This window comes from Pseudophryne corroboree, chromosome 9 (genome assembly GCF_028390025.1).
Source record: "Pseudophryne corroboree isolate aPseCor3 chromosome 9, aPseCor3.hap2, whole genome shotgun sequence".
Classification (NCBI taxonomy): domain Eukaryota; kingdom Metazoa; phylum Chordata; class Amphibia; order Anura; family Myobatrachidae; genus Pseudophryne; species Pseudophryne corroboree.
Window position 1 is genome coordinate 7,041,861 of NC_086452.1, and position 18,314 is coordinate 7,060,174.

Genomic DNA, 18,314 nt, shown 5'->3' on the forward strand with positions numbered 1-18,314 from the left:
AGAGATTGATTGCTTCTTTTTTGGTGGGGGCCCAAACCAACCAGTCATTTCAGTCACAGTCGTGTGGCAGACCCTGTCGCTGAAATGATGGGTTCGTTAAAGTGTGCATGTCCTGTTTTTACAACATAAGGGTGGGTGGGAGGTCCCAAGGACAATTCCATCTTGCACCTCTTTTTTCTTTCATTTTTCTTTGCGTCATGTGCTGTTTGGGGAGTATTTTTTGGAAGGGCAATCCTGCGTGACACTGCAGTGCCACTCCTAGATGGGCCAGGTGTTTGTGTCGGCCACTAGGGTCGCTTAGCTTAGTCGTCACACAGCTACCTCATTGCGCCTCTTTTTTTCTTTGCGTCATGTGCTGTTTGGGGAGTATTTTTTGGAAGGGCCATCCTGCGTGACACTGCAGTGCCACTCCTAGATGGGCCAGGTGTTTGTGTCGGCCACTAGGGTCGCTTAGCTTAGTCGTCACACAGCTACCTCATTGCGCCTCTTTTTTTCTTTGCGTCATGTGCTGTTTGGGGAGTATTTTTTGGAAGGGCCATCCTGCGTGACACTGCAGTGCCACTCCTAGATGGGCCAGGTGTTTGTGTCGGCCACTAGGGTCGCTTAGCTTAGTCGTCACACAGCTACCTCATTGCGCCTCTTTTTTTCTTTGCGTCATGTGCTGTTTGGGGAGTATTTTTTGGAAGGGCCATCCTGTCTGACACTGCAGTGCCACTCCTAGATGGGCCAGGTGTTTGTGTCGGCCACTTGGGTCGCTTAGCTTAGTCACACAGCGACCTTGGTGCGCCTCTTTTTTTCTTTGCATCATGTGCTGTTTGGGGACTATTTTTTTGAAGTACCATCCTGCCTGACACTGCAGTGCCACTCCTAGATGGGCCAGGTGTTTGTGTCGGCCACTTGTGTCGCTTAGCTTAGCCATCCAGCGACCTTGGTGCAAATTTTAGGACTAAAAATAATATTGTGAGGTGTGAGGTGTTCAGAATAGACTGAAAATGAGTGGAAATTATGGTTATTGAGGTTAATAATACTATGGGATCAAAATGACCCCCAAATTCTATGATTTAAGCTGTTTTTTAGGGTTTTTTGTAAAAAACACCCGAATCCAAAACACACCCGAATCCGACAAAAAAAATTCGGTGAGGTTTTGCCAAAACGCGTTCGAACCCAAAACACGGCCACGGAACCGAACCCAAAACCAAAACACAAAACCCGAAAAATTTCAGGTGCACATCACTAATCATTCAGTGTGTAGGCACCAACAATGAACGGTGCGCGGCTCCGGGTTCGTTCATCGTTGGTGCCGGCTCATTTATACATGCATGCCAATATGGACAATCTCGTCCATATTAGCATAGCGGGCTATGGGGCCGGGTGGCAGGGGAGTGAAGAAACTTCACTCCCCCCATCACCTCCCCCCTGCAGCCAGGTCGGCCGTTGGGCACCTCGGCGGCCAATCGCCTTGTGTGTAGGGCCTATAAGCATATTGAAACAAACAAAGTACACTCGGAGAGAGATGAAATTGAATAAGACCAACAAGTTAATGTTAAGCATTAGTCCTACTTATTACTTATAATTAAATAAATAGTAATACATGAATAGTAATACATAAAGTAAAATGCAAAAGGGCTTTTCACAGAAACACCCACCCACCGCCACCCACAGGAGGTAAGTATTAGCATTGGGCATGCCTCTGCCATTAAACATTTTGAATAGAAATTCTAATTTTGCAGTATAATAGCATTTTTAAAGAAGTCACTGTGCCATTTTTTAAAACCATTTGGTGTAAACCAGTGAAGTCTAGCGTCCATATACATGTACAGAATACAGCAGAGTCTCCTCACCCTGCCCGGTGAGAATGGTCTTCGCATAGTCCGGGTGACAGATAGTGAGAGAAGCAAAGAAATTTCCAAACCACCTTGGGAAGGCGTAATCATACTGCTTGGCGTACCCCGCCATGATGTCCAGGTCTCGCCCATCCTTTTTATACTGTTAAGATACAAAGACAGAGATTTAAGCAAATATAATGACACAATGAGCCTGTCCCCCCCCCCCCCGTTCCCCCCCCGATGTCCTGTCCATGGCAATATATAACGTTACACCATGCGGCCTTGGTCATGAATCCTGTCCAGTAGAACCAGTACACCCAATGGATGTGAATGTTTCATTGTGAGTCACTGCCGGATCCCGCTATCCTCCGTATAACCACCCGCTACGCTTATGACGTATATTATCTTTCCTGACAAGTCCGATTGTCCCTAGGACATACATATGATTATCTAGTTACACTATGAGTATATAGCAGACTCTGTAAGAGGCTGGAGGTGCCCTATATGTGTTGTGTGAGTATGTCCTACACAGACGCTGGGCTCCATGCACTGTAATTGAGGTTCAGCAGAATATATCTATTGCATACAGTGTGCACACTACAGATAACGGGTACCCCTGCATTTCATCTGTGGGTCAGATAGGCACGCCATTCACAGCTGGTGTGTAAAACTATGTTACACTATAAGCCGAATTAATGGCCGCATGGGCCTGGGGGTGAAATGGGCCTATTGTGAGAGGTGAAGGTGTGACCAGTGCTGTGTGGGTGTGGCCAGTGCCATGTGGGTGTGACCAGTGCTGTGTGGGTGTGGCCAGTGCCATGTGGGCATGGCTAGTGCTGTCTGGGTGTGGCCAGTACCATGTGGGTGTGACCAGTGATGTGTGTATTTTGACCAGTACCATGTGGGTGTGGTTAGTGCTGTGTGGGTGTGGCCAGTACTCCGTGGGTGTGATCTGTACCATGTGGGCGGGAACACCCTCCTACACTATAATTTCGGTCTCCTTAAATATGTAGAAATTACAGAATTTTGATAAAACCCCACTAGAAATACAATTTTAATACATAAGCGTTATGATCAGCTGTGTGGCCAGCTGCCGTGATGATGGGCCTATTCTTATATGGAGGCCTGGAGCCGTAGTCTCCTCCTCCTTATTAGTCTGGCCCTGTTGTCCTGCTTCTTCTTATGTATTTATTCCGGGCCGGCGGAGGAATTTCTATCACTGCTGCCAATGTGAATGTCTTTAAGATCAGGTATTCCTTATCCATCTAGGATTATGGGTGGGATGTACTAAAGGGAAAATGCTTCTATAAACCGCAATACTGCCGTTCGTACATTGCATTTGTAAGTACATATTAGGAAAGTAAGTACACGACGTGGGGCGGGATGTGCTGCATTGCGGATGTGACGCTTATCTCCAACATTGTGTGTGAACCTATTTATAAAATGACGTGCTGGACATTCCCCAATAACAATATATATTTGCTTCGGGTGTAGTATTGTATGCCGGCGGCCGGACTCCCGGCGACCAGCATACCGGCGCCGGAATCCTGACCACCGGCATACCAACAGTGCGGCGAGCGCAAATGAGCCCCTTGTGGGCTCGCTGCGCTTGCCACGCTGCGGGGACGGTGGCGCGCTAAGCGCGCCACGCTATTTATTCTCCCTCCAGGGGGGTCGTGGACCCCCAAGAGGGAGATAAAGTGTCAGTATGCCGGCTGTTGGGATTCCGGCGCCGGGATCCTGACAGCCGGCAAACTGAAGACCACCTATTTGCTTCAATCCCCTATTTTCAATGGCAAAGGCTGCCACCTAGTGGGGTATATGGGATTTCCAGACTCTTAATGGTATAGAAAAGAAATACAAACACACATTTAGTCTCTGATCCGGTATGCTATAAAAACAAAATATTCCAGACACTGACGTTTAAGCGCCATCAGGACACGCAACACTGATGTCATGTGATGGGGCAGGTGGCCTCCCAAGCACACGGGACTTCCAAAGCTATACTAATTCATAGGCAGCACCACCCTGCTGTCTGGTCCCATCACAGCCAGAGCTGGCACCATCACCAGCCACCGGGACCTGCAGGAATCAGGGGCATATAACAGCCAGAGCTGCCATCCATCCCACCCCGGGACGGCACAGGGAGAGGCAGGGACAGGACCTGCAGGCTGGGTATAAGGTGTGTATGAAACATAAATATATTTCTTGTATAGACCTGAGCACTGTCCCCGAGATCTCATCATGGTATGCAAATATTCCAACATACGGGGAAATCCCATATCCAGATACTCAACAAAGGATAATAAGGTGTATATATATATATATATATATATATATATAGGGAAATCTGCAGTGCAGGAGATAACATACAGATGGAGCCGTGCTCATCTAGCTTACCGCTTGTCTCGCCAGGTGCAGCAAGTGTCCCCGCGACTAAGACTAATAGGAATGATAGAAATACACGGGCGGTGCCTCGGCGCGGTGGGTGTGCCTGTGCCACAGGCTGGATGTGCATGGCTACATCTGTATGTGTAATGGGATGCAGCCAGTACAATGTCAGAATGCCGACAGTCGGAATGTTGATAGTTATTACGTTGACATCTGAAATGCTGACACACTGCAGAATGCTGACATTAGAGATAGGGGGTTCGCATACTCACCTCCTGAACCACTGGATAAGATGACAGCACCAGACCCGCCGCAGCTGAATGGAGGTAAGTGATCGCTACTGGGACACACTGTGTTGTTGACATGTAAGGCGACATTAGAACCATGTCAACATGAATGATGGCAAAAAACAAAGAAACCTTGTAACAAACATCGGAATCGCTGCTCATTCATAGCGCACGTACAATCAGCGCAATGTATCAGAAACAACTACAGAGGAAGCTACAAACCAAAGTAACGACTAAGGGGGGGGGACATGTACTAAGCAGTGATAAGAGTGGTGAAGTTGCCCATGGCAACCAATCAGCATTGACGTAACTTTTCTAATTTGCATACTATAAAAGTATACAGAGCAGCTGATTGGTTGCCATGGGCAGCTTCTCCACTGGTTCACTTCTCCACTCTTATCTCTGCTTAGTACATGTCACCCTATATATTATAGCAGGAATCCAGAGCATCATGTGTAATAGAAGAAATGTGAATAAAATGTTCCTGTAACACAGCGCTCAGTGTGTGGCTGGAGGTGCGCTCTCCTGGGTACGCTGGTAACACGTTATAGCCGGCACAATACGCCCTGTGCGTTGCCATACAGCCTGTGATGTCTGGGGCCTGGGAATGCAGAGAGCGCGCTGTGCAGGGGACAGAGCCAGGCCGCACAGCACAGAGGTGCCATTGTCTGGGCTACACACTGCGTTCCATTGTGCACAGCGCTGAGTGACCGACGGAGGTCGTTTCCCAGGACCCTGACTACAGGAGGAGAGAGAGCTGCATCATTTCCTAACTCATTACCGAGCCCAGAGATCACACATCATGTTTGAGGGATTCACAATTAGGAAAAATGTTAATTTCTCTGACGTCCTAAGTGGATGATGGGGACTCCGTCAGGACCATGGGGAATAGCGGCTCCGCAGGAGACAGGGCACAAAACTAAAGCTTTAGGATCAGGTGGTGTGTACTGGCTCCTCCCCCTATGACCCTCCTCCAAGCCTCAGTTAGGTTTTTGTGCCCGTCCGAGCAGGGTGCAATCTAGGTGGCTCTCTTAAGGAGCTGCTTAGAAAAAGTTTTTAGGTTTATTATTTTCAGTGAGTCCTGCTGGCAACAGGCGCACTGCATCGAGGGACTTAGGGGAGAGAAGTTCAACTCACCTGCGTGCAGGATGGATTGGCTTCTTAGGCTACTGGACACCATTAGCTCCAGAGGGAGTCGGAACACAGGTCTCACCCTGGGGTTCGTCCCGGAGCCGCGCCGCCGACCCCCCTTGCAGATGCTGAAGATTGAAGGTCCAGAAACCGGCGGCAGAAGGCTCTTCAGTCTTCTTAAAGGTAGCGCACAGCACTGCAGCTGTGCGCCATTGTTTGTCACACACTTCTCACCAACGGTCACGGAGGGTGCAGGGCGCTGCTGGGGGCGCCCTGGGCAGCAATGTAAATACCTTTTATGGCTAAAAAATACATCACATATAGCCCTTGAGGCTATATGGATGTATTTAACCCCTGCCAGATATTACAAACTACGGGAGAAAAGCCCGCCGGAATAGGGGGCGGGGCTTATTCTCCTCAGCACACAGCGCCATTTTCCTGCTCAGCTCCGCTGTGGGGAAGGCTCCCAGGACTCTCCCCTGCACTGCACTACAGAAACAGGGTAAAACAGAGAGGGGGGGCACTTTTTATGGCGATATTTTATATATTTAAGCTGCTATAAGGATACAACACTTATATAAGGTTGTTCCCATATATATTATAGCGCTTGGGTGTGTGCTGGCAAACTCTCCCTCTGTCTCCCCAAAGGGCTAGTGGGGTCCTGTCTTCGATAAGAGCATTCCCTGTGTGTCTGCTGTGTGTCGGTACGTGTGTGTCGACATGTATGAGGACGATGTTGGTGTGGAGGCAGAGCAATTGCCGGTAATGGTGATGTCACCCCCCAGGGAGTCGACACCGGAATGGATGGCTTTGTTTATGGAATTACGTGATAATGTCAGCACATTACAAAAATCAGTTGACGACATGAGACGGCCGGAAAACCAGTTGGTACCTGCCCAGGCGTCTCAGACACCGTCAGGGGCTGTAAAACGCCCTCTACCTCAGTCGGTCGACACAGACCCAGACACGGACACTGAATCTAGTGTCGACGGTGAAGAAACAAACGTATTTTCAAGTAGAGCCACACGTTATATGATCACGGCAATGAAGGAGGCTTTGCATATCTCTGATACTGCAAGTACCACAAAAAGGGGTATTATGTGGGGGGTGAAAAAACTACCTGTAGTTTTTCCTGAATCAGAGGAATTGAATGATGTATGTGATGAAGCGTGGGTTAACCCAGATAGAAAAGTGCTAATTTCAAAAAAGTTATTGGCATTATACCCTTTCCCGCCAGAGGTTAGGGCGCGCTGGGAAACACCCCCTAGGGTGGATAAGGCGCTCACACGCTTATCAAAACAAGTGGCGTTACCGTCTCCTGATACGGCCGCCCTCAAGGATCCAGCTGATAGGAGGCTGGAAACTACCCTAAAGAGTATATACACACATACTGGTGTTATACTGCGACCAGCCATCGCCTCAGCCTGGATGTGCAGTGCTGGGGTGGTCTGGTCGGATTCCCTGACTGAAAATATTGATACCCTGGATAGGGACAGTATTTTATTGATTATAGAGCAATTAAAGGATGCTTTTCTTTATATGCGAGATGCTCAGAGGGATATTTGCACTCTGGCATCGAGAGTAAGTGCGATGTCCATATCTGCCAGAATAAGTTTATGGACGCGACAGTGGTCAGGTGATGCGGATTCCAAACGACATATGGAAGTATTGCCGTATAAAGGGGAAGAATTATTTGGCGTAGGTCTATCGGATCTGGTGGCCACGGCAACTGCCGGAAAATCCACCTTTTTACCTCAGACCCCCTCCCAACAGAAAAAGACACCGTCTTTTCAGCCGCAGTCCTTTCGGTCCTATAAGAACAAGAGGGCAAAAGGACAGTCATATCTGCCCCGGGGCAGAGGAAGGGGTAAGAGAGGGCAGCAAGCAGCCCCTGCCCAGGAACAGAAGCCCTCTCAGGGTTCTGCAAAGCCCTCAGCATGACGCTGGGGCTGTACAAGCGGACTCAGGAGCGGTGGGGGGTCGACTCAGGAATTTCAGCGCACAGTGGGCTTGCTCACAGGTGGACCCTTGGATCCTGCAGGTAGTATCTCAGGGTTACAGGTTGGAATTCGAGAAGTCTCCCCCTTGCCGGTTCCTAAAGTCTGCTTTGCCAACGTCTCCCTCAGACAGGGCGACGGTATTGGAAGCCATTCACAAGCTGTTTTCTCAGCAGGTGATAGTCAAGGTACCCCTCCTACAACAGGGAAAGGGGTATTACTCCACGCTATTTGTGGTACCGAAGCCGGACGGCTCGGTAAGACCTATTCTAAATCTGAAATCTTTGAACCTGTACATACAAAAATTCAAGTTCAAGATGGAATCACTCAGAGCAGTGATAGCGAATCTGGAAGAAGGGGACTTAATGGTGTCCCTGGACATAAAGGATGCTTACCTGCATGTCCCAATTTGCCCTTCACATCAAGGGTACCTCAGGTTCGTAGTGCAAAACTGTCATTATCAGTTTCAGACGCTGCCGTTTGGATTGTCCACGGCACCTCGGGTCTTTACCAAGGTAATGGCCGAAATGATGATTCTTCTGCGAAGAAGAGGCGTATTAATTATCCCTTACTTGGACGATCTCCTGATAAGGGCAAGGTCCAGAGAACAGCTGGAGGACGGAGTAGCACTAACCCAAGTAGTGCTGCAACAACACGGGTGGATTCTGAATTTTCCAAAATCTCAGTTGACCCCGACAACACGTCTGCTGTTCCTGGGAATGATTCTGGACACGGTTCAGAAAAAGGTGTTTCTTCTGGAGGAGAAAGCCAAGGAGTTATCCGAACTTGTCAGGAACCTCCTAAAACCAGGAAAAGTGTCTGTGCATCAATGCACAAGAGTCCTGGGAAAGATGGTGGTTTCTTACGAAGCAATTCCATTCGGCAGATTCCACGCACAAACTTTTCAGTGGGATCTGCTGGACAAATGGTCCGGATCGCATCTGCAGATGCATCAGCGGATAACCTTATCGCCACGGACAAGGGTGTCTCTTCTGTGGTGGTTGCAGAGTGCTCATCTGTTAGAGGGCCGCAGATTCGGCATACAGGACTGGGTCCTGGTGACCACGGATGCCAGTCTGAGAGGCTGGGGAGCGGTCACACAGGGAAGAAACTTCCAGGGAGTATGGTCAAGCCTGGAGATGTCTCTTCATATAAATATACTGGAGCTAAGAGCAATTTACAATGCTCTAAGCCTGGCAAAACCCCTGCTTCAGGGTCAGCCGGTGTTGATCCAGTCGGACAACATCACGGCAGTCGCCCACGTAAACAGACAGGGCGGCACAAGAAGCAGGAGAGCAATGGCAGAAGCTGCAAGGATTCTTCGCTGGGCGGAAGATCATGTGATAGCACTGTCAGCAGTGTTCATTCCGGGAGTAGACAACTGGGAAGCAGACTTCCTCAGCAGACACGATCTACACCTGGGAGAGTGGGGACTTCATCCAGAAGTCTTCCACATGATTGTGAACCGTTGGGAAAAACCAAAGGTGGATATGATGGCGTCTCGCCTCAACAAAAAACTGGACAGGTATTGCGCCAGGTCAAGAGACCCTCAGGCAATAGCTGTGGACGCTCTGGTAACACCGTGGGTGTACCAGTCAGTGTATGTGTTTCCTCCTCTGCCTCTCATACCCAAAGTACTGAGAATTATACGGCAAAGGGGAGTAAGAACGATACTCGTGGCTCCGGATTGGCCAAGAAGAACTTGGTACCCGGAACTTCAGGAGATGCTCACGGAAAATCCGTGGCCTCTACCTCTAAGACGGGACCTGATTCAGCAGGGACCGTGTCTATTCCAAGACTTACCGCGGCTGCGTTTGACGGCATGGCGGTTGAACGCCGAATTCTAAAGGAAAAAGGCATTCCAGAAGAGGTCATTCCTACACTGGTTAAAGCCAGGAAGGAGGTGACTGCACAACATTATCACCGCATTTGGAGAAAATATGTTGCGTGGTGTGAGGCCAGGAAGGCCCCCACGGAGGAATTTCAACTGGGTCGATTCCTACATTTCCTGCAAACAGGATTGTCTATGGGCCTCAAATTGGGGTCCATTAAGGTTCAAATTTCGGCCCTGTCGATTTTCTTCCAGAAAGAATTGGCTTCAGTTCCTGAAGTCCAGACTTTTGTAAAAGGAGTACTACATATACAGCCCCCGGTTGTGCCCCCAGTGGCTCCGTGGTACCTGAATGTAGTTTTGGATTTTCTCAAATCCCATTGGTTTGAGCCACTCAAATCGGTGGATTTGAAATATCTTACATGGAAAGTAACCATGCTACTGGCCCTGGCTTCAGCCAGGAGAGTATCAGAATTGGCGGCTTTATCGTATAAGAGCCCATATCTGATTTTCCATTCGGACAGGGCAGAACTGCGGACGCGTCCTCAGTTTCTGCCTAAGGTGGTGTCAGCGTTTCACCTGAACCAGCCTATTGTGGTGCCTGCGGCTACTAGCGATTTGGAAGATTCCAAGTTGCTGGACGTTGTCAGGGCATTGAAAATATACATTTCAAGGACGGCTGGAGTCAGAAAATCTGACTCGCTGTTTATACTGTATGCACCCAACAAGCTGGGTGCTCCTGCTTCTAAGCAGACGATTGCTCGTTGGATTTGTAGCACAATTCAACTTGCACATTCTGTGGCAGGCCTGCCACAGCCTAAATCTGTCAAGGCCCATTCCACAAGGAAGGTGGGCTCATCCTGGGCGGCTGCCCGAGGGGTCTCGGCATTACAACTCTGCCGAGCAGCTACGTAGTCGGGGGAGAACACGTTTGTAAAATTCTACAAATTTGATACCCTGGCTAAAGAGGACCTGGAGTTCTCTCATTCGGTGCTGCAGAGTCATCCGCACTCTCCCGCCCGTTTGGGAGCTTTGGTATAATCCCCATGGTCCTGACGGAGTCCCCAGCATCCACTTAGGACGTCAGAGAAAATAAGATTTTACTTACCGATAAATCTATTTCTCGTAGTCCGTAGTGGATGCTGGGCGCCCATCCCAAGTGCGGATTGTCTGCAATACTTGTACATAGTTATTGTTACAAAAAAATCGGGTTGTTATTTGTTGTGAGCCGTCTGTTCAGAGGCTCCTACGTTTGTCATACTGTTAACTGGGTTTAGATCACAAGTTATACGGTGTGATTGGTGTGGCTGGTATGAGTCTTACCCGGGATTCAATATCCTTCCTTATTGTGTACGCTCGTCCGGGCACAGTATCCTAACTGAGGCTTGGAGGAGGGTCATAGGGGGAGGAGCCAGTACACACCACCTGATCCTAAAGCTTTAGTTTTGTGCCCTGTCTCCTGCGGAGCCGCTATTCCCCATGGTCCTGACGGAGTCCCCAGCATCCACTACGGACTACGAGAAATAGATTTATCGGTAAGTAAAATCTTATTTAATGCAAGCTGTAGATTGGACGGGACGCTTTACTTTATTTCACTTATATGTTTTTAAACCATCAAAAATTAAAGAAATTGCATCAATTTTCATAGACTTCCACTGATTGGACTAAGTGGCCCTAGAAATTATTATCAGCTGGTTAGAGCTATACTGGGAGGACTGGACTTATGGGAAACTATATATATTTATATTTCCAGCTGCAGCTGATTCCAGTTTTCATACGAAAATGCAAATCGGAAATTTACTAAACACAAATCTCGGCAGTGTTGGGGCAATTCGTATTGCGATACACGCCTGTCCACACAAATACGAATCAATAGACCATCAGTCAAACACAGTTGTTTATTCACAGACACCACATACAACACTGGAATTTACTAAGAATTTGTATTCTCTATCACTGCCGACAAACACTGCCGGAAAAGCGCTGCAGAATTCGTACAGACATAGAACTTTCAGATAGACCGGCTTCTGGCTGGCGTGTTTGGAGAATCGTGCGTGGGTCAGTGAGATCCCTGCATGCTTCTCTGTGTAAAAGTGTGACAAATAGTTATTTTAATTTTTTTTTAAATTCCGTGGGGTCCCCCCTCCTAAGCATTACCTGCCCTTTGGTTGGTAAAACACCGGGGGAAAATTGCGTATGGGTTCCTCGTATTTGAAAAGCCAGCACCGGGCTCTTGGACCTGTCCTGGTTCCAAAAATACGGGGGGAAACTGGCATTTTTATAATGGGTGCAGTGTATGTGGGGCACACAGGCCTCTGGGGGTCCAGGGGGGACCACACCACACACCCTGCACACATTAATTTAAATACTTATCCTCCGGCGTCCCGCAGCGCAGCAGAAATCACCGGGAAAATGGTGTGGCACCATTTTTGCAGTGATTCACTCATTCACAGTAGGAAAATCACAGAGAAAATGGACACCCCCCCCCCCCCATTTTCCTGGTGATTTGCAGCTGTGCTCTAGGCTCTGGGACAGTGCTAGGGTCCCCTAGGGACCCTAGTGCCCAGAGCTGGACAGCGCTGCCGGCTGGAGAGGAGGGGGCCCAGACGGATCCTGCACTTGAGCCTCCTCCTCTCTAGATACGCCGCCGTATTTTCGAAACCAGCACCGAGCTCCACTAGTCAAGTAGATAATGTCACAGCCGGGGCACATTTATATAGGTCCCTGCAGCCATGGCATTACCCCCCCAACTAGTCACCCCTGGCCGGGGTTACCTGAGGGAATGGGGACCCCCCCATACAGGGGTGGTTCCACCTCCAGGCAACCAAGGGCCAGGGATGAAGCCCAGGGCTATGGCCGCCACCCCCTGGGCTGTGCGTGGCGACTTCATAGCTTTTATTGTAAAAAATTGAAATAAATATTGTCTTTTTCCTGAAGAACCATAAGTCCCAGCAAGCCTCCCCCACATGCTGGTATTTGGAGAACCACAAGGACCAGCATGCGGGGCATTAAAGGGCCCGCTGGTACCTGTAGTTCTACAGTAAAAGAAATATTTAAAAAACCACAGTACACACACACACACACACACACACACACACACCGTGAAATACATTTTTTTATTTAAACATACATGCACACTTACACACTCACATATACTTACCTACAGTAGTGTCCCATGGAGCCCCTCAGTCCCCTTGTCTAGTAGAATCCATGGGTACCGGCAAATAAAACTTATACTCACCTAATCCAGTGTAGATCCCTTCAGTCCATGTAGGCATCCAGGGGTTAAAAAATAAATAAAATGCAAAAAACCCGGTCCACGCAACTTGTGTATACATGGATCCCCTTTCCCTGAATGCCGGGACCCCTCGTGACTCCTGTCACTTGGGGACCCACCAGCCAATCAGGGAGCGCCATGTCATAACGCTCTTCTAATTGGCTGTGAGCTCCCGGCCTGCCAATCAAGCGGAGCGTATAGGCATTAATGGGGAAGGAAATCCCCATTATCATCTATGGTTAACTGAGGTGACTCTTTTGGGTTTCTTTACTTTTACAGGCAGGAGGATGCGCGGATCTCACTGATCTCTGCACGCTTCTGTCACATGACAAGGTGTGAATGTAACCGCTAGGTTTCTGGTCTGTATTTCCGCCAGACCTCGCATGCAGATAGAGATTTTAATGAATAACTCGCACTGCATTACATTTGCGAGTTGCGCCGCCAATTCGCACCTTCTCAAAGTGCGAGATGGACTGTGACTACAAACTCGCACCGCGTTACATCCCGGACATGGGTCCTCCTCATTCCGAGTTGTTCGCTCGCTAGCTGCTTTTAGCAGCATTGCACACGCTAGGCCGCCGCCCTCTGGGTGTATCTTAGCTTAGCAGAAGTGTGAACGAAAGATTAGCAGAATTGCTACTAAATAATTCCCTGCAGTTTCTGAATAGCTCCAGACCTACTCCTACACTGCGATCAGCTCAGTCCGTTTAGTTCCTGGTTTGACGTCACAAACACTCCCTGCGTTCGGCCAGCCACTCCCCCGTTTCTCCAGCCACTCCCGCGTTTTTATCTGGCACGTCTGCGTTTTTTAGCACACTCCCGGAAAACGCTCAGTTTCCACCCAGAAACGCCCCTTTCCTGTCAATCACACTACGATCACTCGAGCGATGAAAAAACGTCGCTCGAGCTTGTGTAAATCTCCAAAGTTTTGTGTTAAATAAATTACTGAACGCATGCGCATTTTCCACCTAATCGCTGCGTTGCGAAAAACGGCAACGAGTGAACAACTTGGAATGACCACCTTGGTCTTCTTAATGGAAACATACAGAAACTCAGCTCCATATTGTATTCATTATTGTGCCCCATACAGAGAATTTAGAACCATTTTTCCCTCTTGACTAATAATCATGGCGGCATTATCCAGAAGCGCAATGCTCTGCATTATAGTATAGGAAGGCGCAGGCTGCGCAGTTCCGCCACTCACATCCAGCTGGAGGTTCTGCTGTTTAGGGTTTGGAACCAGCAGACGTCGCCAGAAACTTTAACACTGAAATCTCCTGAATAAAATCCTGCAGGCGATGTGCGGCCATTGTAAACCCAGCACATACAGCGCCCTAAGATAAACGCGCTCCGGTTCTTGCGTCAGAGACCATATGTACGCTTTATACCCAGGCTGCAATGCAGTTAGTACATCTGAGCTTCCACTTTGTGGTCTCACTTTTGCCAGTTCCATCTTTGTAGAGATCCCATACAACAATTTGTTAGCAGTTGGGCAAAACCATGGCCCTCATTCCGAGTTGATCGGTCGCAAGGCGAATTTAGCAGAGTTACACACGCTAAGCCTACGCCTACTGGGAGTGTATCTTAGCTTCTTAAAATTGCGACCGATGTATTCGCAATATTGCGATTACAAACTACTTTGCAGTTTCTGAGTAACTTCAACCTTACTCTGCCTGTGCGATCAGTTCAGTGCTTGTCGTTCCTGGTTTGACGTCACAAACACACCCAGCGTTCGCTCAGACACTCCCCCGTTTCTCCAGCCACTCCTGCGTTTTTTCCGGAAACGGTAGCGTTTTCATCCACACGCCCATAAAACGCCGTGTTTCCGCCCAGTAACACCCATTTCCTGTCAATCACATTACGATCGCCGGAGCGATGAAAAAGCCGTGAGTAAAAATACTATCTTCATTGTTAAATTACTTGGCGCAGTCGCAGTGCGAATATTGCGCATGCGTACTAAGCGGATTTTCATTGCGATGCGATGAAAAATACCGACCGATCAACTCGGAATGAGGGCCCATGTGCAGTGCAGGTAGAGCAGATGTAACATGTGCAGAGAGAGTTAGATTTGGGTGGGGTGTATTCAAACTAAAATCTAAATTGCAGTGTAAAAATAAAGCAGCCAGTATTTACCCTGCACAGAAACAAAATAACCCACCCAAATCTAGCTCTCTCTGCTGCACATGTTACATCTGCCCCACCTGCAGTGCACATGGGGGGTCATTCCGAGTTCATCGCTAGCTGCTGTTGTTCGCAGCGCTGCAATCAGGCAAAAAAGCAGCAGTTCTGCGCATGCGTATGGCGCAAAGTGCACACGCGCGACGTACTTTCACAAAAGCCGATGCAGTTTCACACAAGGTTTAGCGACTCTTTTCAGTCGCACGGCTGATCGGTGAGTGATTGAATGGGGCGTTTCTGGGAGGTAACTGACCATTTTCCGGGAGTGTGCAGAAAAACGCAGGCGTGTCAGATACAACGCAGGCGTGCCTGGGGAAACGGGGGAGTGGCTGGCCGAACGCAGGGCGTGTTTGTGACGTCAAAACAGGAACTAAACAGTCTGAAGTGATCGCAGTCTAGGAGTAAGTCTCGAGCTACACTGAAACTGCACAATCTTTTTTTGCAGCCGCACTGCGATCCTTTCGTTCGCACTTCTGCTAAACGAAGATACACTCCCAGAGGGCGGCGGCCTAGCGTTTGCACTGCTGCTAAAAGCAGCTAGCGAGCTATCAACTCGGAATGAGGGCCATGGTTTTGCCCAACTGCTAACAAATTTGCTGCTGCGATCAACTCTGACTTACCCCCCCCTAGTCCCTGGCTTCCACAACCCGATCTCCCGCACTGATCCGTGTGGGAAACCTTCATGAAAAAATTCCCCAATTTGCCGATCCTGACCGGTTTCAGCCGAGATTTGGGAAATCGAAATTTTTTAACTTGTTGAATATTTCCAGTTCCCTGACCCACACGTATTACATGACCTCTGATACTTCATACGGTGACACTGATGTCCTTGTTTACTGTCCACCGAATGAACTAGCAATCCCTGGATCCTATAACGCGGCCGTCACTCACCTCATAAGCGCTGCCGTACAGCCAGTGCCTCTTGGGGCATGGGAAGGCAGAGAACACCCGGCGCAGCTGCTGCCACCTCAGGTACAGCGTAGAGGCTTTGTACAGCAGGTAGAGGAGGAAGAGCCAGGCAGCCCAGTGACAGAGGCCGCTCAGGGACAGCATAGAGGAGGCAGCCATGGCTGGGGTATTGCTGCTGCTGCAGGAACACTATGTGCTCACACACAGGGGTATCCTGTACATTTGCTGATGACTGCAGGAGGCACAGTCCCCGCAATGCTAATGATTAGAGTAGGAGGAGCGGAAGCTGCGGGAGCAGAGTGGACACAACATCTTCTGGGCAGAGGTCACTGATTGCTCTGCCGTGCAAAAAAAAAGAAAGTTCCTGTAGCAGGGAAACATTTAGGTGCGAATCAGCCGGAACACGGTCAGAGCTGGCGACTATCCTGCATTTGGCTGGATTTTTTTTTTGTAAGCAACAAATAATTCTAAATATTTCAGCAAATTTTCCTTTTTTCCCCGTATTCAATAATTAAGTATGCTGAATGACGTGCGGCTGGTGAGAGCATTGATTCCCCGCTGTGAGGACTTCCAGCTGCGTTACAGTATCTCAGTGCCTCCGAGTGCGCCTAACAGGTCACATTTCCCAGACCGCCCAGCTGGAGCTCGGGTGTAGTCACATTGCAAAAGACACAGTGCATTCAGGGGCGTCATGGGAGGATGGGGCCGCATGTGCCCACCGCTCGCCCATCCCAGGCGACGTGTACCCTCTAGCACTGTGCCAGAGCCTGCTGTTAATCAGACCCTGGGATCCGATGAGCTTCACAATGCCTCGCGCCTCTAAGTATCTGTTTGGCTGTACTGTGTATGTAACATAGTAACATCGTTTCTGAGGTTGAAAAAAAGACAATTTGTCCATCGAGTTCCGCCTGTTTGTGATCTCATATATCTCCTCAGACTAATTCTAGCTGTGGTGAATTTTTAGCCGTAAACTAAAATAATCTTTTTTTTTCTTCTTTTATTTATTACTGTAGTGCTTGCCTATGCACCAGGGTGGTCATTCCGAGTTGTTCGCTCGTTGGCGATTTTCGCTATATTGCGATTAGTCGCTTACTGCGCATGCGCAAGGTTCGCAGAGCGCATGCGCTTAGTTATTTTACACAAAAGTTAGGTATTTTACTCACGGCGTAACGAGAATTTTTCATCGTTCTGGTGATCGGAGAGTGATTGACAGGAAGTGGGTGTTTCTGGGCGGAAACTGGCCGTTTTATGGGAGTGTGCGAAAAAAACGCTGGCGTTTCTGGGAAAAACGCGGGAGTGGCTGGAGAAACGGGGGAGTGTCTGGCCGAACACTGGGTGTGTTTGTGACGTCAAACCAGGAACGAAACTGACTGAACTGATCGCAGTGTAGGAGTAAGTGTCGAGCTACTCAGAAACTGCTAAGAAGTGTCTATTCGCAATTCTGCTAATCTTTCGTTCGCAATTCTGCTAAGCTAAGATACACTCCCAGAGGGCGGCGGCTTAGCGTGTGCAATGCTGCTAAAAGCAGCTAGTGAGCGAACAACTCGGAATGAGGGCCCATAACCCTGTATATCCTTATCCATTAGGAATTTATCTAGCCCATTCTTGACCTCCATTACTACTCTCTCAGGCAGAGTATTCCATACACGTATTGTCCTTACTGTGGAGAAACCTTTCCATCTCTGTGTGCGAAATCTCTTCTCCTCTAACCTAAGCGGGTGTCCACGTGTTCTTTTTGATGATCTTACCAAAAACAAATCCCCCAGTAGCTCTGAGTATTGACCCCTTATAGATTTGTAAATGTTGATCATATCCCCTCTTAATCTCCTCTTTTCCAGTGTAAACATGCCTAGCCTTGCAAGCCTTTCCTCGTATTCCAGCATCCCCATGCCTTTTATCAGTTTGGTCACCCGTTTCTGAACCTTTTCGAGCTCCAGGATATCCTTTTTGTAGCATGGTGCCCAAAATTGTACACAGTATTCAAGGTGTGGCCTCACTAGTGATTTATATAACGGGAGTATAACACTCTAGTCCCTAGCATCAATTCCCCGTTTTATGCATGCTAGTATCTTATTAGCCTTCTTTGCTGCAGTCCTACTTTGGGTACTGCTGCTTAATTTGTTATCTATGTGAACCCCTAAGTCTTTTTCCAGTACAGAATTCCCTAATATTACCCCATTTAGTATGTAGGTGTTATTTTTGGTCTTGCCCCCACAGTGCATTACCTTACACTTGTCTGTATTGAAGCGCATTCTCCATTTTGCTGTCCATGTTGATCGCAGCGGCGATCGCATGAAGACTGACATGCAGGAGGCGTTCTGGGGCGTCGACTGACCGTTTTCAAGGTGTGGAGAGGCGAACGCAGGCGGATCCAGGCGTTTGGAGGGCGGATGTCTGACATCAATCCCGGGACCTTCGTCGCTGGATCCGTCGCACAGGGTAAGTAGGTCTGACCCTGGTCTTGTTTTGCAGGAAACTTTTTTAGTA

The 18,314-nt window shown here is 48.7% G+C and overlaps 1 protein-coding gene across 2 annotated transcripts in view; it reads right to left on the bottom strand.

Moving 5' to 3' along the window:
- LOC134957224 (cytochrome P450 4B1-like) overlaps positions 1 to 16,114 on the bottom strand; it is a 118,760-nt gene extending 102,646 nt beyond the window's left edge. For both annotated transcript variants that reach the window (XM_063938928.1, XM_063938927.1), the window contains exons 1-2: positions 15,810 to 16,114; positions 1,842 to 1,986 (exon numbers count right to left, since the gene is read on the bottom strand). In XM_063938928.1, the coding sequence (XP_063794998.1) occupies positions 1,842 to 1,986; positions 15,810 to 15,986 (322 nt within the window). In that variant the 5' untranslated portion in view covers positions 15,987 to 16,114. The remainder of the gene's footprint in view (positions 1 to 1,841; positions 1,987 to 15,809) is intronic.
- Between the last annotated feature and the right edge of the window lie 2,200 nt (positions 16,115 to 18,314).